The sequence below is a fragment of the Aphelocoma coerulescens genome, unplaced genomic scaffold (assembly GCF_041296385.1).
Source record: "Aphelocoma coerulescens isolate FSJ_1873_10779 unplaced genomic scaffold, UR_Acoe_1.0 HiC_scaffold_70, whole genome shotgun sequence".
In the NCBI taxonomy this organism is placed as follows: Eukaryota; Metazoa; Chordata; class Aves; order Passeriformes; family Corvidae; genus Aphelocoma; species Aphelocoma coerulescens.
Window position 1 is genome coordinate 1349132 of NW_027184055.1, and position 20600 is coordinate 1369731.

At 58.6% G+C, this 20600-nt stretch overlaps 1 protein-coding gene and 1 pseudogene across 1 annotated transcript; one reads left to right on the top strand and one right to left on the bottom strand.

The window, feature by feature from the left end:
* Positions 1-20600, bottom strand: part of LOC138102326 (zinc finger protein 850-like) — a 1260715-nt pseudogene that overhangs the window by 781979 nt on the left and 458136 nt on the right.
* Positions 12459-14757, top strand: LOC138102344 (serine/threonine-protein kinase pim-1-like). The gene is given in 6 exon segments (XM_069000034.1): positions 12459-12476; positions 12479-12655; positions 12984-13034; positions 13238-13604; positions 14219-14395; positions 14651-14757. Coding segments are annotated over 6 exon segments (897 nt in total).

The following is a 20600-nucleotide window of genomic DNA, read 5'->3' on the forward strand; positions in this document are numbered from 1 at the left end:
AGCGCCCCCCGGAGCGGAATTTGGGGAGGGGGAGGTGGGGGCGGCCAGGCCGGGCCCCCCCGCGCTGTCCCGGCGGGGGCCGAGTGCGGGCGGGAGCCCCGCGGGGCCCGGCCCTGCCCGGGCACGGCTGATGCCGCCCGCCCGCGCTCCGCACTGGTCCGGACTGGTGCTCCCAGTGCCGTGCGGGGCGGGGCCGCTCTGGGGACCCCCCAGGGCACAGCGCGGCTGCTTTGGGGCTGTCGGCAGCGCCCGGCGCTGGGCATGGGGCGTGTGGGGGCAGCTGGGGCCGCACTGGTGGCACTGGTGGTGCTGGGAGCCCCCCCGGGCGCGGGGTGAGCGGTGAGAAGGGGGGCGGGTCTGGGACCCCAAATGGAGCGAAATGGGGAATGGAACCCCCAAAGGGAGCAGGAGGGGCCTGGAACCCCCAAAACCAAGGCCGGGGGAGGGGAGGCGGGGATTGGGGATGGGGAAGGTGCAGAAGGAGGTGGGGGGGAAGAGGGGGCTGGGACCCCCAAGCAAAGCGGGAGGGGGATGGGACACCCAAATTGAGCTGGAATGGGGCTGTGGATTGGGGGAACGCTGGGAAAGGGGAGGAGAGGGGAGGGTGTTCTGGTTTGGCCAAATTTAGAAATATATCCTCTGAGAGAAGGCACAACCACCCCTCCCCCACCAGGTTTGGGAAAAAATAAATTTTCCTCGAAGGAAAGTGAAGGAGATAAAACTATTTATTTACCAAACACACGGGAAAGGAAAATAACGCTAAATTGTAAAATCTGTTGCTGCGGAGGAAAAAACCTGGGAAAGTGTTAGAGTCCTCCCTTTGGTCTCCTCGGAGCTGGGGCTTGACCCAGGCCCAGGCCCTCTGTGCCCGGTGGAAAGTCCTCCCGATGTGCTCTGATGTTAAAGCAATCAAGCAGTCCAGTAGAAAAGGGGATTTTCCAGGGGAGGAAAAATTCAGCTCTCAGTTTCTCTCCAGAGAAAAAGCAGCTGAACAACTGGCCAAAAAAGAAACTGTTCTGGGTGCAGCCGGCCGGGTGCTTCCCCCCTCCCCTGCCGCAGCTGGGAAGCCAATTGCTATCTGTGTGTGACCTTGAACAAGCTGCAAACTGCTTTGAAAAAACTTTGCTCAGTTTTTTCCTTCCCCCTCTCAGGCTCAGTTTAGAGGCATAGAAAGGCACAGGAATTAATTTCTGGGCATAGGCAGCGATATGGGATACACATCATAAGGTCACCCCAAGACAGAGGGAAAGGTGGGGTTGGGACAGAAGAAGAGCGGTTCCATGGGGGTGCAGCCCTGTCCCCCAGCACCTGAGCCCTGGAGCGATTCCCTGGGGCTCTGGGGAAGGGAGGGATCCGCACTGGGGGGGTCCCCAACCCCCCTGTCCATCCCTGGGGCTGATCGGGGGCTCCCCCCACACAGCAGCCGCTGCTGCGGCAGCCGTGGGGCAGAGGGGGTGGGAAAGGGGGGGCAGGGTGGGAGTGGAGGAGGAGCGGGAGGAAGAGGAGGGAGAGAGGAGGAGGAGGAGCTGGAGAACCACAAGGTTCCACTGCCTGCCCACTGTGTCCGCAGCACCCCCAGCCCCGGTAGCATCTTCCCCCCATCCTGCAGGTGAGCGGGGAGGGGGAGCTCACCCCAAATCTATCGGGGGATCACCAGGAGGGGTTTTTTTGGAGGGGTGTTTGGAGCTTGCAGATTCTGGAATCGAGCCCCAGATGTCCTTGCATGTCCCTGGGAGGGATTTTTGGGGACAGAGGGGATATGTGGATCTTGCAGGACTCCAAAGCTGAGCCATAATTGCCCCTTGGGGGTCTTGGGGGGTCCATGTGAGGATTGCCCGGTCCTGGCGGGGTTGGACATTGGCTTTGGGGATCCCCAGGAGAGCTGGGGGCTGGAACACGGGACCCCTGGAGTGGGGAGAGCAGAGAGGGACGATACCAGAGCTGGGGGACCCCCAAGAGCCTGGAGGGGTGGGGGGGCCTGGAGATGAGGTGGGGTTGGGACCCCTCAGCCCTAAAAGGGGCGGTGAGGAGAGGGGGGAGCCCCAAGTGCCTGGAGTGGAGGGAGGCTGAAGAGGGAGACCCTAGGACCTCTGGGAGCCAAAGCAGAATTGGGAAAAAAGGGACCTGTGGGACCCCCAAAACCCCCCAGCATTCCTAAGCAGGACCCCAGAGAGGGGGATCCCCAGGACCCATGGGACCCCCAGCAGCCCTGACAAGGGGGACCCCCAGAACCCCAAAGTGAGGAGACTGGAAAGGGGGAACTCCTGGAGGCTTTTTTTGGAGTCACTCTTGGTTTTTTGTTGGTTTTATGGACACCAGGTACCCGGTGACTTCTAGAGCTGGCCTTGGGCAGGAAGAACCCCCAACCCAACACACTCATCCCTTGTTTCTCCCCAAACCAGGATTTCCCATTCCCAACCCTTGGCCAGATGCAGGAGGAGGCTGTGAGGAAGAGGAAGATGCCCCAGGACCCCCAGGCAGGTGAGGAGGAAGTCAGTGCCCCTTTCCCCCTCTCTCCTGCTCCATCTCCCAGCCCAGCATCGCCCCCGGCTGCAGGACAACCCCGCTGCCGACGCCGTCCTGCCGGGGACGGACTGGGGGGATCTCCTTCCCCTTCCCTGTGGCACGGAGGCAAATCCCATCCTCTCCTTGTCCTTCCTCCCCAGACAAGGAGCTGAGGACGGAGCCCAGGGAGGACAAATCCCCGCGGCAGAACCTGGTGGAAGAGGCCATTTTGAGCGGCTCCACAGCGCAGGAATCCAACAGGGAGGAAAAGCCCCGGAGATCCCTTAGGAGGAGGGGCTGCAAATGCAGCCCAGGGTGCTCTGAGGAGGAAAGACCCACCCTGTGCCGGGAAGGCGGCCGGAGATCCAGCCAGAGGTCAGAGCTGGTGGTTCATGAGCAGCTTCACAATGGGGAGAAGCCCCACAAGTGTGGGGAATGTGGGAAGGGCTTCAGCCACAGCTCCCACCTGATCCGCCACCAGATGATCCACACCGGGGAGAGGCCCTACGAGTGTGGGCAATGTGGGGAGAGCTTCAGATGGAGCTCCCACCTGATCTGCCACCAGATGGTCCACACTGGGGAGAGGCCCTATGAGTGTGGGGAATGTGGGAAGAGCTTCAGCCACAGCTCCCACCTGATCCGCCACCAGCGCATCCACACAGGGGAGAGGCCCTACGAGTGTCCTGAGTGTGGGAAGAGGTTTCAGACCAGCTGCACTCTCCTCCTGCACCAGCGGATTCACACGGATGAGAGGCCCTTCCGCTGCCCCGACTGCAGGAAAGGATTCAGGTACAACTCTGACCTCGTCATCCACCGGCGCATCCACACCGGGGAGAGGCCCTATGAGTGTCCCCAGTGTGGGAAGAGCTTCTCCAGGAGCTCTCAGTTGACCCAACACCAACGGAGGCACCGCTAAGGGAAGCCCTGCGAGTGCCCCAACTGTGGGAAGAGCTTTGTCCTCTGCTCCAGCTCCATCTCCCATCAGAGGAGCCACGTTTGGCAGAGCCCTGGTGACCCACATTCCCTGTGATCTGTGTTGGGAAGACCTCTGGCTTTTTTACCTTTACACCCTAAAAAATTTCATCTGCTCTGTCCAATTGTTTTTTCTGGTGGTATCCAGCAACCCTGGATGACCTTGGAGATCTTCTGCAGCCTAAGTAATTTCTGTGTTAATCCCACTGAAACAACCAAAATTAAAGTAAGAATAAAGAAATTAAACAAAGAGATCTAAAGCAGCACCATTTTACCGGAATTTGGGGGTGAATTTGTTATTCAGGGGAATATTTGGGAGGATCTGAGTGTTGTGGGGCTGTGAAGCCAGGCAGATTGGGGCCACAATCTCACAGTTGTGGGGGCAGAACGTGTCCACCTGTGCCCATCTGTTCTCCAGGAATTCCGGTTGTCTGTCCCACTCCCTGGCCTGGGTCTCCCCCTTTGGGGTGTGACGTCCAAAGTGCCCAAATCGCTGCTGAAGTGCCTGAGCTGCTCTGGGCTGTGGATGCTCCTGTCCCCCAGCCTGTCCTGGTCGGTGCCATAGGCACGGAAAGACCTTCCCAGCGCTGTGCCCTGGGCCGGGAGGGATTGTGCCACCAGAGCTGTCCCTCCATTTCTTCTGCCAGGCAGCTTTAGCACATGGAAAGTGGAGAAGCCAGAGCTGCCTCTCAGCTTTCCGCAGCCCTCCAGAGGAATCCTGTGTGGGAAGCAGCCTGGGAACAGGGTTTCTGTGCCAGGGCAGGGGAATTCAGAACCCTTTCCTCCCCCGTGGGCCCAGGCTCTGGCCCTTGCCCTTTGCAATGGCCCTGCAGCTGCCAGAGGGGCCTTTTTGGCTCAGCTGAGAGCAGTCCTGCTGCAAGGCTGTCCTCGAGCTGCTTGGGCTGCACATGTGCCCAGGGAATGCTCATTGCTTGCAGTCTCAGGCGCTGTGGGTGTGCAGGTGTAACTACTGCAGGAGGGAACAGCTCTGCTGGGGGCAGTTCTCTTTTTCTTGGTGGTTTTTCTGTTGAATGAACGTTCCCTGCCAGCTCCGGGCAGAGCTCTGTAGCTGTATGTGGCACTTGTCTGTGGCACTGTGGCTCAGGAGGTGGCCAAGGGGAGCTTGGCCGAGGTGTGGGCAGAGGAATGGCCATCAGGCCAGGCTGGGGGGTCAGCGGCCGGTCAGTTGCGTTGCGTGGCCGCGGCTCTGGACGCTTGTGTGGGAGCGTGTGCAGGGCTGGAAGGCTGGGGCTGCCGCCGCTGTGTCGCAGAGCCGGGAAGGCCGGGGCTGGCCCGGCCCTGGCCCGGCCCCGCCAGCTCTGCCAGCTGCCGGCGGGGACACAAAGGGCAGCTCCGAGCTGCGGCCGCTGCGCTGCGGCCGCACAAACGCAGCGCCCGCAGAGCTCCAGGGCAAGGTGCTGGCCCTGGCTCGGGGCTGGGCCGGGGCCAGCGGCAGAAAATCAACTTGCAGCTCGGGCCCCGCAGCAGGGAGGAGCAGCAATTGCTGGGGGAGAGAGACTCTTGCCAAGGGCCTGCGGGGCCGGGCCCCAGGGAACGGCTTCCCGCTGCCCGAGGGCAGGCTGAGATGGGATGTGGGGCAGCAATGGTTCCCTGGCAGGGCGCTCAGGGCCTGGCACAGGCTGGCCCCAGAAGCTGCGGCTGCCCCCGCATCCCTGCAAGTGTCCCAGGCCGGCTCGGCCATTGGGGCTTCCTGCCCAGGAGGGCTGGGCTGGGCTGGGGCTGCTGAGGGCGGGATGGGCTCTGGCTGAGCCAGCTGAAGGCTGCGCATGATGAGGCCGGGGGGACCCCGTTCCTCAGTGGGTTCTGGGGTATCCCACATTCCTGAAGGGATTTCAGGGTATGTCCCGTTCCTGAGGCAGTTTTGGGGTCCCCCCAATGCTTCGGGAGGGGTTCTGAGAGGGGGGCTCTGGTACTTGGAAGGGGGACCTATTGTCAGGGAGCCGGGGAGCACATTTTGGGAAGGATGCTGCTGTTTCTGGCAATGTTGAGAGGTTCTGAATGGGCTGTGGGGCCCTGGCTGTCATTTTGGGACTTGAGGTGAGCCCATGGGCACAGCAAGGGCTGAGGAGAGGTTCCAAGCTCCCATTTGGGATGGAGGGATTGAGCGGGGGCCTCCAATAAACTCAATGCCAGCCCCAATGTGTCGATGGCAGCCCCAAATGGCTCGATCCGTCAGCCCCAAGGCCCGGCTGTGGGGAGTCAGGAAGCACAGAAGGGGAATTGGTGTCTGGGATGGGGTGGGATGGGATGGGATGGGATGGGATGGGATGGGATGGGATGGGATGGCATCGTTGGGGTGGGATGAAGTTTGGGAGGGATGGGATGGTTTGGGCACTTGGAGTGGGGCACTCCTAGGAGGGAAACCAGGAGCTACTTTTGGGGAGGCTCCTGCTGCTTTTTGACCATTTTGGGGCCTCTAAGTTGTTTCTGGGAGGTTGCAGTGAATTTGGGGAAGGTGCCGTAAACCCCCTGCAACTTGGGTGGGCTGAGGCGAAGTCCCCACATTTTGGGAGGATGAGAAGACGCCGGTTGGGAGGGGATCCTGCTGCTTTGCACCCCTTCAATGGGGTGAGAAGGGCTTGTGAGAGAAGGAAGGAAGCTGTTCTGTGTCTCTGATGATGGTGCCAGCACCCTGAAGGAGCAGCCAAGACAGGCGCTGGAAGCACACAGGTCCCACCCTTTTCTGCTGTCACATGGACTCGGGACACACTTGCTGCCACAGGTCCAGCAGCCGTGATGCAGGAACAATGGAGGGCCATGCACTGGTAGGGAATGGCCTCCAGCAAGAGCAAAGCAGGATCCTCTGGCAGCAAAGCCTGAGCTTGTGAACCGGGCCATCTCCTCTGCACACAGCAAAGTGCTTCCCTCCCCCCCCCGAACGTCTGCCAGCGCTCCCTGCTTTTCTTTAGTGCCAGCTGCATCTTCCTTTGTTCCAAGCAAGTCCAGGATTTCATTTGGAAGCTCATGTACGTGTCTTTAAGGGGCCTGCATGCAGGAGAGGGATGGCACCTGCAGTGCAGGGCTTGTGTCCCATCAGAGTCTCTCTCTCACAATGGCACCAATGCCGCTGCCTTGGGACGCCTGACTGTGGAAGGCGAGTTTGCCCTCAAGCACGGCCACTGAAGTCAGTCAGGGGCACAGGCTGCAGCTGAAGCTGCCAAGCGTCGCTGTGAGGCTGGCAAGGCAAGAGGAAGCCATTGTGGCCAATTCTGCTGGAGCCTTTTGCCAAGCCACGTGCAGCTGTGCCCACAGTATGGCCCCGTTTGGCGTCCCGGCTGGTGCGGATGCCTTGTTGGGCTGGTGCCGGCACTGGGGCTCCTGCTGTTCCTGTGCACGCTCTGGTGCTGTTTCTGTGGCGTCCAGAGCTGTTTCGGCAGCAGCGACTCGGCAGCCCTGCTCGAGGAGACATCGCCGCCCTCCCCATGGTGGCAGCAGCTGTGCGGGCCCAGAGCTCTGTGTCAGGGGGGCCTCGGTCACAGCCCCGTGGCCTGGGCAGCCGCGGGGGCCCGGGCTGGCCGCCAGCCCTGCCTCTGCCCACCGCCCCTTCTTGGCAGCAGCCAGGGGCCGTGCCCCAGCAGGGCCCCCCCGCCCTCCTTGTCCCCAGCCAGCCCAGCCTCAGCACCTCGGGGTGCTCCCCACCCTCCTGCTGAGGCCCGGCCTTGAGGGCTTCTGCCGCAGGCCTGGGAGATGCTTCGGGGAAGCGCCAGAGCAGCCGGGCGGCAGGAACGAGGCGGCTGCCTGGAGGCTGCTTATGGCCTCTGACAGCCACTTCCTCGGGCCTTCCCACCACCCCAGCCCCTCAGGGGCCTCCTGTTGTTCTGCCAAGGGGCAGAGGCGATTTAAAGGACACAGACAGCACTGGAAAGAATGCTCTTATTTTACTGTGAAATTAAGGAACCTCAAATGTAAAACGATACATTCAGTAAAACTAGGGGCTTGGATTTAGCAACAAGCAAAAATAAGCAAGGTAATGCACCTAATTATTACTATCCAAGAGAAAGGAGAGTGATTTAGAAAGATGCATCACCAACTGCCTAAATACCTTACCATCATCCAGATCTGCAGTCGTTGGGGAGCCCCGTTTCGCAGCAAGGATCTGGAGAACCCTTCCCGTCAATTGGGAGAATCCTATGGGTGCATCTACTTGTATGTGAGGCCTCCAAATTTGCCCCTAACATGGCTCCAGCTTTTATAGGCCCAAATCAGGAAGTCCAAGTGACTTGATTGTGTTTTTAGTCCGGAAACACCTGGGTCTGATGGCACACTTTGCAACCAGCAGGGGCCACAGCTTGGCCAGTGCCCAGGCCTTGCCTGGGAGGGTTTCCCCTCAAACACCCTGCAAACAAACCTTTATTCATGTCAGCTGGGGAAAGTTTCTTAAATTATCCATTTCTTGCAGATAACTGTACACGGTTATGGGAAAGTTTCTAAAGCAGCCCATTTGGCGTTAAATGGCTAGCAGAAGCATCTTTGTCATCTGTTTTTAGCTAAATAATACTGAGGGTGTTAGTCACAGATTGGCCAGGGTTCATCTTGTAGGTCAGCTCCGGCTGAGGCCTGCTGCTCAGGCCTCAGCACATCAGTCGCTCCTCTGACTTACAGGATGAATCACGGCTGTCAGGCGGCCTCTGCAGTTGTTGCACATAGGGTTGGTTGATCTTGAGGTGTAGCTGTGAGCTGCCTTCCCTGTACTCTGTGCTGGATGAGTCGTACAGTACAAGGAATGAAACAAGGAATAAACAAGAAGGGAGCAGCTGCACAAAGGGAAAGGAGAAAGGGCCCCTTTGAGCCACAGACTCCCTGGCAGCCACAAGAATATATCTGGTTCCCAACATTCCCATGTTTGGGTTGGTACATGGGCTAATTTTCTCATCTCCCGAGTTGTCTGTTTTCCTACTTTTCCATTGTCATCAATTTGTAAGCAACAGTTGGATTCATTTTCTTTCCTGCAAACTCCTCCTTCTTCTGCCGGTAGTCTAAAACCCCGCGATGCTGGAAAATCGCATTCCGCGTTTGCGTGGATTGGCCGGCCATAAGGTCAGGGGCGGCAGATCTCTGGTTAGTTATTATCTCCGAGACAGCTTGCAGTCTTCTTATCCAATTCAGATGATAGGCAGGTTCTCTGGCCCCTGGCACCAATTGGCGAGGGCTCCATGGAGCCGGTCCATAATGTTGTAGAACTCTCTCAGGTGGCCGTTCATCATGTCCCCATCTTTGGGAGCTTCCCTTACTTAGGGAGGTGTCAAGAGACCATGTTTCTCTGACCAAATCATGATATACTTTGACTCTGAGCGCCATCCCCTGACTTTGTGTCCATGTCCCTGATGGGCCTATTGTTAAGGATGTGCAGTGCATCAGTGAGATGGGTTCTCCACCAGGACAGGTGTCCATCTCCCAGGTTTCTCCACTGCTCTTTCAATAGCCCATTCATTTGCTCAGATAATCCCACAGCTTGGGGATAATATGGTGTGTGAAAACCCCACTGAATGTTTTTCTGCTCAGCGTACTGCTGAATGAATTTGTTCTGGAAATGAGACCCATTATCTGTTTGACTCGGTAATGGCATTCCGTAATACAGAATTACTGTGTCTATAGTACAGATGGTGCTATGCTGAGTGGCCTTCTCACAAGGATGGGCAATCAGATACCCAGGATATGTGTCTATGGCAGATATATTTACACCCTCGGTCCTGGGGTAAAGGTCCAATGTAATCCATTTGCCAAGTTGGTCCGGGCAATTTTCCTCTCCCCAGCTGTCCTTTTACAATGTTTGGCACCGGGCATTTGTACATATGTTGGCACACGGGGCAGTGAGCAATTCTAGTTCTACTCATATCGAGTGACGTGGCAATGCCACACTCTTGAGCACACCTGTAAGGGGCTTTTTGTCCAAGGTGCACACATTTTTGGTGTGCACATTTTGCCAGGCCTTCGTGATCCTCCTTTGGAGGGAACTCCGGTCTTGCTTGGAAATCTTTGCCCGGTTGCCTGCAACAGAGTTATAAAGTAGCTCTAAAGTGTCTGTGTCACTATGGGCATCAACATGAATCACAGTCACATCAGTTCTTTGCACCATTTCCCAAAGGTCACTCCACAGTTCCTTTCCCCAGACCTCTTTGGAGTAGATTTTCCAGGCTCTGCCTACCCATGTCGGTAGCCACGGAGCGAACCCATTTAGCTACCGACCAAGAAGCAGTATAGGAAAGGCATTCTCCTAGATCTTCTTGTTTTAAAGCCATATCAATTGCATAGAATTCAGCATATTGACTGCTTTTCCCCTCTCTGGTCATTTCTAAAAACTTTTCTGAATGAGGATGGTCAGCTACTGCTTTCCAAAACCTTTTCCCTCCTATATATTCAGCTGACCCATCCGTAAACCAAGCATGTTCTTTTTCCTGTGGCATTAGTTGATCTGAAGGCTTTTCCCACTTCCCTGGAGATTCCCTCTCAGCTGTGAAGTTGGCACTCACCTCTTGGTCCCTCCCGGGGGCAGCTGCTATTGGCTCATGAAGAGTGGCTATCCGCCCCGTTCCCACCTTGGCCCTATCCCGAATATACCACTTCCACTTTACAGTACCACACTCCGGAGCGTGCCCAATCCAATGGGCTTTTGGGGACCTTCTGACCCACTGCACAATAGGAATTTCCGGATGAAGAGCCACTTCATACCCTATGGTAAGTTGTTCTGTTTCCATCAGTGCCCAATAACATGCCAATAACTGTTTCTCAAAAGGTGTGTAGTTGTTTCCTGCTTCTGGCAACTTCCTCCCCCAAAACCCCGGGGGAACCTTTTTCTTTCCCTGTTTCTGCCAGAGGCTCCCATCAGCATGTGACCCATTTACAGGTACATTTAACTCAACTTCTCCCTTTTGCATAGGCCATAGATCTAAAGGCCTTTTTGGCTAATAGCCTCTTTGGCTAATTCAAAGGCAGCCTGCTGCTCACTCCCCCATTCCAATTCCCTATTTCCCCTGGTTACTTTATGCAGAGGGGTTGAGATTTGTCTCAGATGCAGAATATGTTGTCTCCAAAAGACGAATAATCCAATAAATCTTGGTGCCTCCTTTTTATTTTGTGGCACGGCAAACTCTAACATTTTCTGCTGGGCTTTGGGGAAGATTTCCTGATGCTCACATTGCCACTGAATTCCCAAAAATTTCACTTGAATTTTGGTAGGGTTAATTTCCCAGTCTTTCTGTTTCCTATGATCCACAACTAATTCAAGGACTTGTTGCACTTCCTCCTCATTGCTGCCCTGGCCCAAGATGTCATCTCTATAATGAATGAGTTGCATATGAGGAGTCAGTTTGATTTCATCCAAGTGCTCACCGCTGTTCGATGACAAATTGTTGGGCCGTGCACACATGCCTGGGGCAATGTGCTGAGTGCGTAGTGTCGTCCCTGCCACGTAAAGGCAAAGTGACGCCCCTGGCTTGCAGTCCCTAACAATTGCTGGTTCCACCTCCTGGTTTCTTAGGTTAGAACAGCCACAATGAAAACCTCACCGATGGCACAAGTGCCCAGCCCACAGGGAAAAGAAAGGACAACTTGTAAAGTTCTCCCAGCATTTGTCCTGCTTTGCTGCAGCAGTCGTGCTGCACTCACAGTGTGGGAAGCCAAGAGAAGCTGCAGTTGATGGCACATCTTGTGACAGGAGCTGCACCTCATTCCCCAGGAAAGGTTCTTGAAAAGAGCAGACAGGACTGTGGAGAAGATTCCCAGAAACCTGAAACAGCTTTCCAGAAGTGAAATGAAAATGGAAAGAAACAATCCAAGGTGTTCTCCTCTCTATTTCTGTGCTCCCCTTTTCCATGTTGCACTGCTTCTCCATGCCATGAATTCCAAATGGATCTCACCTCTAAGATCTGTGCCTTAGCGAGTTTTAGACACTCTGAAATACCGTGAGCTGCACACAGTTTGCCTTCCCCTGTTTTTATTGGAAAGCAATGCTGGAGACAAAAGTGCAGAGCTTGGGTGGGGCACGAATTCTACAGGCAGGGAATGTGGCCCGGCAGTGTCTGACCCTCAGCAGGGCCAAGGCACAGCAGCAGCCGAGGGGATTCCTCTGCCACCGTGCAGGAGCCAGGACTCTGGATCCGGGCTGGACACGGCAAAGTTGCCGTGTTTGCACAGACTCAGGGGCTGCCCCCGGGGCGAGCGGGGCTCGGCCGTGGGGAGCGTGGGGCGAGGGGGGAACGGACACGCGGACACTCGGACACGCGGACACTCGGACACGCGGACACGCGGACACGCGGGCACTCGGACACTCGGACACGCGGACACTCGGACGCGCGGACACGCGGACACGCGGACACGCGGACACGCGGACAAACGGCCCCGGCGCTTCAGTTGCAGCGGCAGCAGCGGCAGCAGCGGCAGCAGCGGCAGCAGCGGCAGCAGCGGCAGCAGCGATCACAAGCGACTCTACAGACTCTCTCCTCTTCGTGCTCTTGCTCCTCCTCTCCCTCTCCCTGTGTTCCGCACCTTCCCCCCGCCTCCCCTTCCCGGTGTCCCCCTCGTCTCTCGGTGTCCCTTTCCCGGTGTCCCCCTCCTCTCCCGGTCTCTCCCCCTCCCCCTGCCGGGCCGGGCCATGCCCCAGGCCCGCCCCCGGCCCCGGGCGGGGCCGCCCCCTCCCCGGCCCCGGGCGTCCCGCCGCGGTCTCGCCTCCGCCCGGCTCTCGCCGTCCTGGCTGTGGCGCTGCCGGGCGGGCATCGGTGCCCGGGGCTGGGGCGGCATCGCCACCCTTTGGCTCCGCCTGTGCCGAGCCCGGCCCCGGCCCCGACGCGGGCTCCGGCTCCGGCCCCGGCTCCGGCCTCGGCTCCGGGCCCGGCTCCTCCCGGGGCCCGCGGAGGACACCCGGGGCGCGGCCGCTCCCGCCGCCTCCGCTGCGGCTTCCCCGGCCCGAGCTCCGCCGCTCGGCAGCGCGGCCGCCGGCCCCGAGCCGCCGGTGTCCCGTTCGGATGGGGATGCCCGGGCCGGGGCGGTCGGGGGGCGGTCGGGGGCCGTGTCTGGCCCCGGGCCGAGCGCTGACGGCCGCGTGTCGCCCGCAGGGAAGGCGCAGGAGGCCCTGCAGGAGCGGTACCGGCTGGGTTCGCTGCTGGGCAGCGGCGGCTTCGGCAGCGTCTTCTCGGGCACGCGGCTCGCGGACGGCGCCCCGGTGAGTGGCGGGGCCGGCGGGGAGGAGGAGGAGGAGGAGAAGGAGCAGGAGGAGGAGGAGAAGGAGGAGGAGGAGGAGGAGAAGGAGAAGGAGAAGGAGAAGGAGAAGGAGAAGGAGAAGGAGAAGGAGAAGGAGAAGGAGAAGGAGAAGGAGAAGGAGAAGGAGGAGGGCGGAGGAGGAGGAGGAGGAGGAGGAGGAGGAGAAGGAGAAGGAGAAGGAGAAGGAGAAGGAGGATGCAGGAGGAGGGCGGAGGGCGGAGGAGGAGGAGGAGGCCGGGGCGCGGCGGGGCGGGCGGCGAGCTCAGCCCGCTGCTGCCCCTTGCTCGCAGGTGGCCATCAAATGCGTGCCGCGTGACCGCGTCCGGCACTGGGGCGAGCTGGTGAGTGAGCGGGGCCAGCGGCAGAGGCGGGGCGTGCCGGGCGGCGAGGAGCCGGGGCCCGGCGGGGTGGGAGCCGCCGGGAGCCCCGGAGGGAGAGCGGGCGGGGGGTGAGCGGGGGGCGCAGAGCGTCCCGGGCTGGGTGAGGGGTCCCAGAGCCCTGGCACGGCCTCAGCCCCACCGACGGCACCGTGCTCCTCCCGCAGCCCGACGGCGCCCGTGCGCCCCTGGAGATCGTGCTGCTGCACAAGGTGTCCACTGGGTTCCGTGGTGTCATCCAGCTCCTGGAGTGGGTTGAGCTGCCCAGCAGCTTCTTGCTGGTGCTGGAGCGTCCGGAGCGGTGCCAGGACCTGTCGGGTTTGCTGGCGCAGCGGAGGTTCCTGCCCGAGGAGGAGGCGCGGGGGCTGTTCGGCCAGGTGCTGGAGGCCGTGCGGCACTGCACCAGCTGCGGGGTCCTGCACCGGGACATCAAGCCTGAGAACATCCTGCTCGACCTGGCCACCGGGCAGCTGAAACTGATCGACTTTGGCTGCGGCGCCTTCCTCCAGGACACAGCCTACACTCAGTTTGCAGGTGAGCCCTCCCAGGGGATGCTCCTGGGCATCTCATGGCCCAGCCTGGGTGTGGCACCGGGGCTTCCCCTCATTGTTGCCAGGATGGGATTAATTCTTGAGCCAAGTTGCTTTTGGGTGGGGCTGGGAGGGGGCAGTTCCCGGCGCTGCCGGCAGCCTTCAGCACCCACTCTGCCCTGGGCTGGGGCTGGAGCGGGGGCAGCCAGCCCAACAAAATCCCCCGTGGGGGTAGCAGAGAGGGGGGTCAGACCCCGTGCACCGGCCGGTTTGGTGTGCAGGTGAGGAAGGGCCTGGACTGCTCCGCTGCCCTGGTTTGCCTTGGCTTATTGATGTATTTTGGGGCACTGCAGGCAGGGAGGAGAGTGGGTTTCCCCCACCACTGGGTGGGTTTTTCATTTGCATGTCATGGTTGGGCCTCCCCAGGGCTTCCGCTGCCCTTTGCCAACACCAGTGGCCTCTTTTCCAACACCAGTTTGTACACAAGTCACAGGTGCAGGCGAGAGGGCAGCGGGTCACCCCGTGTGCCACTGGTGCAGCCCCTGCGTGCCCAGGGATGCTGGGGCGAGGCTCTGGGAGCAGCAGCATCCCCTGATGGACTCGGTCTGTGTTCCACAGGAACCCTGTTGTACAGCCCACCCGAGTGGATCCACCACCAACGCTACCACGGCGAGGCAGCGACGATCTGGTCCCTGGGCATCCTGCTGTACCAGCTGGTGGTGGGGAAGCACCCGTTCAAGAGGGGCCAGGAGATCATCTGGGGGCGGATCCTGTTCCCACGACGGCTCTCTCCAGGTGGATCCTCATCTCTGCGGCACGGGGGGAATAGCAGTGCTGGGAGCCAGCAGCGGGCTCAGGAGCATCCCGCTCTGGTAGCTCTGAGGAGGTGGCACATGTCCTGCTCTCCTGCTGCCCTCCAAAGCACAGAATGCATGGGCAAGTTTAGGCCCAGCTCTGGGCACAGCCAGCATGGCCTGGGCACGGGAACGGGGGGCAAAGCGGGCGGGATCCTTCTGCAGCTGACTGGTGGTTTCTGGTTTCTGTGCCCAGAGTGCCAGGATATTCTTAAGAGGTGCTTGTCCATGCAGCCCTTGGACAGGCCGTCCTTGGAAGAGCTCTTCAGTGCCCCTTGGCTGCAGGGTGTTCATGTGCCCTAGAGGATGGCAGAGACCCACAGGCACAGTGTGATCCAGGGGCCTGGCAGGTAACAGCCCCACACATCTCTTGGCAATCAGTGGCAAAGCAAAGCAGACGATTTTGTCCTGCCTGTAGCTCTGAGCAGGGAGCATCAGAAGGGAACACGCAGCTCTTGGGCTGCAGCTGAGCTGGAGGCCTGCTCTGGCAAGCACTGGTGGCCACCATCCCCCCTGGTTTTGCTGGTCTGGTTCACTGATGGCTGGGGCCCTGGGCAGAACCCTGAGAGCCTGGTGTGGCCCCAGGGAAGGAGAAGGAGCCCCTGGAGAAGCTGTAGCAGGTGGGGCTGCTGCTGCTGGAGACACCAAGGACGAGCTCAAGGCCGACAACCTCTTCCTGGAGCTGGCCAGCGGCAGCTGAAGATGATGGCCTTTGATTCTGGCACCTTCTCCAAAGACACGCTCCACGGCCAGTGTGCAGGTGAGTCCAGAGCCAGGGGGATGCTGCCAGAGCTGGGCATGGCACGGCCTGGCCGGGCACCAAAGGTTCCCCCTTTGCTGGGGCGGCTGCAGCCAATTCTTCAGTGGCTGCCAAGCTGCTTTTGGGCTCTGGGCAGCTGCTGAGGAGGTGGCTGTGCCATGGCTGGCTGCAGGCTGGGCACATGTCCTGCCCTCCTGCTCTGCTCCCAAAGGCAGCAATGCTGGGCAGCTTTGGGCCCAGCTCTGAGCACGGCCAGCACGGCCTGGGCACTGCGGGCGGCTGGGACAAGGGGACAGGAGGCTTCAGCTGACGGGCGGGTTCTGGTTTCTCTCCTTGCAGCCGGGCTCTGCCGATGCTGAGGCTGCTCCGGGCTCTGCCAGGGCTCTGCTGGGGCTCAGCCCCGGGCACGGCTGGGCCCGCTCTCCCCTCACAGGGCTCTGACAGCTTTGCATCAGACGAGCCCCTTGTGAGCACAGCGACGGAGCTTTCTGCTTTTGCAGGTGAGTGAGACTCTGGTGCAGGCCAAGAGATTGCAGTCAGGGACACACATCCCACTGGCAAGAACCCAAACTCCACAGTCCCAGCTGAACGCCTGGATATGCACAGGGTGTTCTGTCTGTCCCACTCTTCCTTCCTTTTGGGCTGGAATTGTGCCATTGCACTTTCTTCCTCCTCTGGTAGTGCCACGAGTGGGCCCAACCTGGTGAGTGGGCCGTGTTCCTGAGGCAGTGCAGCCTGGAGCTGATGGACGAAGAATTGCCCTTCTCCAGTGCCAAACCAGAGCAAAAAGCCCTGAGTGGGACTTGGTGTCTTTTAGAACCCCTGACAATTTCCAAGGGAATGTGCAGCTCATTGGCAGGGTGAGAAGGAAGGGCATCTTGTCAGTGAGTTGGGGTGGGACAGAGTTTAGATTGCCAGTCCTGCTCGGAGCTGGCAGGGCACAATCAGTTTCCTATTGCTTCAACCACAATTTAAAATAACAATGTTGGAGACAAAGCCCAAAATCTTTGAAAAAAGGACTGCTGAGGTCAGAAAGATGGATCAGTGCCACCAGCATATTTACAAATACCTGAGTTGTCTTTTGAAAAGATCAGTTACCTCTTAATCCAGAGTTACAAAAGACTTTTCACTCCACATTTGGGTTTTGGTCTTATGTTTCATAATATTTTCTGGTCTTTTTCTTTTGTTTTTTTCTATTAATTAAACAGAAAACATGTCCTAAATGATGGATCAGCACTGCTGAACACGGGGACACGCAGAGGGACCAGAAGCAGCTGCCTTTGTCCCCCTGCAGCTCCAAGGCCCAATCTCAGAGCAGACAGGGCTGGCAGAGACTGGCAGGCTCCCTGTTTGCTGTGCTGCCCCACTTGTGAGCGGCCCAGCTTTGCGTGAGGCACAGGGAGAACAAGGGGCAGCTCCCTGCCAGCCCCGCAGCCCAGGCACCCCTCGGGCCCCGGGGCTTGGGGCACTGTCAGCACCCGCTGCTCCAGCGCCCGCTCCTGCTGGCACTGACAGCAACCCCCAAACTGTGGCTGATCCCGAGGGAGCAGCAGCAGGGCCTGGATCTGATCCCTGACTCTGGGGCAGGGCTGGACAAATGACCCCCACAGCAGCAGCAGCAGCAGCAGCAGCAAATGGAGCTGACTTTCAGCACAGCCCCTGCCGCTGTTCCCTCCCGTTGGCAGCGGTGCCACAGCAGCCTGGGGCACCTGGGAGCCCTCAGTTCCAGCAGGGACTGGAGATGGCAGCCCTGGGCTCCTGCAGGGTGTGCAAGGAGCAGAGGTGGGCACTCCCTGTCCATGTGGAGCTTGCAGGTGGCAAAGGCTGCTGTGAGCAGGCAGCTCCAAGGGCAGGGAAAGGAGGGTCTCGAGCACTGGATCTGTGCCAGTGCCACAGCCCTGGGCAGCAGCCACCGAGCCCCGGGGCCACAGAGGGCACAGCAAGAGGGACAAAAGCAGTCAAGGGCAGAGACTGGGCAGGGCGAGAGCTGGGAGCAGGAACAGCTGCTTCATTGCACTCTTGGAGAAAGCTCTTGGCTGTTTCAAAGCACTGAAAGGCGTCAAGGGCACAGAGGAGGCCACAGCAAACAATGCTCCTGTTTTCACAGCCTCCCCTCTCCGTGTGCCAGAAGGAATGGGATGAACTGTATTCTTCTCTCCGAGGCGTCTCATTCAGCATGAGCAGCTCAGCACCAGGAGCTGAAGGAGCTGAAGCCTTAGGCCACAAGAGCTGAGCAAGAGGAGCCTTTTTGACCAAAGTAATGCAGGTGTCATGGACCTGGCTGAATGCAGCAGACAGAATCCTGGAATTACAGACTCCTTTCTGTTAGAAAAGACCTCTGAGCTCATCAAGTCCAACCATTAAGCCAGCACAGTCAAGCCCAGCACTAAACCACGTCCCTGAAGTGCCAAGGCCTGGACAGGAGGCCTGACTGAGGCCTGAACAACAGGCCCTGAGCCAAAGGTGACCTCTGGATGAACCTTCCAACCAAAGGTTATCTTTATATCTGCTCATTACCGAAATTTGCATGATCATTAGCGCTGTGATTGATGTATCCTCTCATTAGTGAAACATGGATTGACCTTTCTGTGTTTAGACGCCAGACAAGGCCATGAAATCCAACATCTGGCCTTGTTTGGGGCTGTATGGTCAAAGTCAGCTCCCTTGGCTCCTCCTTGAGCCCTGGCCAGGCTTAGGAGGAAGCCAAGAGGAGGATGAAAGCAGATGTTCCCGCACTGGAAGTGCTGTCAGTTTGTTTCTCCAGCACTGTCAAAGCTGGGCCCTCTCGCAGCGGGGTTGGAGCCTCAGCTGTGGCTGGAGGCAGCTGCAGGAATTCCCAGTGTCCGGGAGTGGCTCTGCAGTCCTTGGCTGGGACAGCTTCCCCCAGCTGATGGGTGGCTCTGGGTGATGGTAAGGTCTGAGGGTCCCTGGGGCTGGATCTTGGTTAATCACTGCAGGCAATCTTTGGCACTGATGATTGGGGGCATTGCTGAGCTGCTCCTGCTGTGATTCTTTGCTAATGATTATGTGCTTTGCTGAGCTTATGCTTTTGTGACTTTTTGCAGATTTGCATTCTATAAATTGCACAATTCCTTCAGTTGGTGTCTGTGTCTTTGGTGCTGACCCTGCCCACCAGCAAAACAGGGCCCCATCCTGCCTGAGTGTTACCTGGGAAGACAAAAACCCTCACTCCAAATGTCCCCCCTTCCTCCTTGTTCCCCCCACTTTATACACTGGCCATGTTGTCCTGTGGTCTGGGATATGCCTGGGGTCAGTTGGGGTCACCTGTCCTGGCTGTGACCCCTGCCAAGCTCCCCCGCACCCCCAGCCCCTCCCCAGCGTGGCCGGACGAGGGGCAGGAAAGGCCTTGGCTCTGTGCAAGCTCAGCAAGAACAAAACCATCTCTGTGTGAGCAACGCTGTGCTCAGCACAGAGCCAAACACAGCCCCAGAGAAAGGCCTGGCAAGGAAATTCCCTCTGCCCCAGCCCACAGCAGCACCCCATGGCCACCCACCATCACCACGGCTCCACGGGTTCCTTTCCATGGCCCCGGCCCTGGCCACGGGACCTTGGGCTGGTGGCCACGGCAGCCGACTGTGGCCCAGGGCTCCGTGCCCGTGTCCATGGCAGCAGTGGCCGGCCACGGGCCCTGAGTGCAGGTGAGCGTGCCAATCCCCATGGCAGCGGGGCCAAGCGTTGGTGTCCGTGGCACCAAAGTGAGGAACGGGTCCCTGTGGCCGCTGCCGTGGCACCTGAGGGCATCAGCGAGTGTCAGTGCAATTGTAGCTGGCACCAGCCCCGGCACCGCTCTGTCCTGAGGGCTGCCATGGCAGCCGAGGGCAGCCACAGGTCTGCGGGCAAGTGGCCACGGACCCTGAGTGCAGCAATGGCTCCTGGGGGGGTTTCCAAGGGAACTGGAACTGATGAGGGGTGCCATGGCATCCAACCCCTGGGATGTCACACAGCCACCCTGGGATGTCACACAGCCACCCTGGGATGTCACAGCCACTCAGTGATGTCATAGTCTGCTATAGGATGTCAGACCTCTGTCCTGTGGTATCAAAACCATATCTGTGATGTCACAGCTCACTCTGAGATGTCACATAGCAACCCTGTGATGTCATAGCTGCTCTGTGACATCACACCACCCATCTGTGTTGTCACAGTCCTCTCTGTGATAACACACAGCTGCTCTGTGATGTCACAGCTGACTCCATGATGTCACACAGCCACCCTGTGATATCACAACCCACTCTGTGATGTCACACAAGTGCCCAGTGATGTCACAGCTCTATCTGTGATGTCACAACACTGCTCTGTGCTGTCACACCAGCACCCTGTGATGTCACAGCCTGCTCTGTGATGTCACCATTGCTCTCTGATGTCATAGTTGGCTTGATGATGTCTGACCTCTGCCCTGTAAGGTCAGAGCCAAAGCTGTGATGTCACAGCACCACGGAGTGATGTCACAGAACTGCTCCATGATGTCACAGAAGACTCTGTGATGTCACACAGCCACCCTGTGATGTCACAACCCACTCTGTGATGTCACAGCCTCTTCTGGGATGGCCCAGCCCTCTCTGTGATGTCACACCAATACCCTGTGATGTCACAGCCCGCTCTGTGATGTCACACAGCCCCTTTCTGACATCACAGCTGCTCTGTGGGTCTGGGACACAGGCACAGAGGTGTTGCCAAAACTTCAGTGAAACAAAACCTCCTCAGCACCAGCGCAGCACGAAGCAGCAGCATTCTTTATTGGGCCGGATGCACGAGGGGAGAGCCCCTCCCAAAGTCGTGTGTGCCGAGTTCAGGAATGTTCCTGTTTGCAGACTGTGTTTCACAGACTCATTCCCAGATTGTCCCACAAGAAACACACACACGAGAATCATTGCCCCAAAATCATTGCATATTTCCCCCACCCCTTTGCACATCCCTTCTTCTGCCCTGGGGGTCTCTTTGGGGGTCCCTGGTGGTCGGTGACCCCAAAGCCAGCCCTGACTGCCCGGTGAACTGGTGAAAGTTGGCACACCTGGGCTGGTTGCTGCCCACAGAATCAGCCTTGTGCGGTTCCATGGCCAGTGGCTTTTGGAGAAGAAGCATTGTATGAACCCACCAGGTGCAAACGGTTTTTCATCTGGCAAATCTCCCCCCTTGGAGGGTTGGGAAGCTTCTCTTCCCTTCAAGCCTTCAGAAGCCTCACTCTGCTCCTTTACTCACATCCCACGAGTTCCTCAGCTGCTTTCACAACCATGTTCTTTACACAGCTCAAAGCAAGTGTCAGAAGCACAAGTATTGCTGGGATCCCAGTTAGACTTTGCAAAAGTCAGGCCAACCATCAGTCAGGGGAAATCCAAGTCCTTTAAATATTTTATCCAAACAGTTA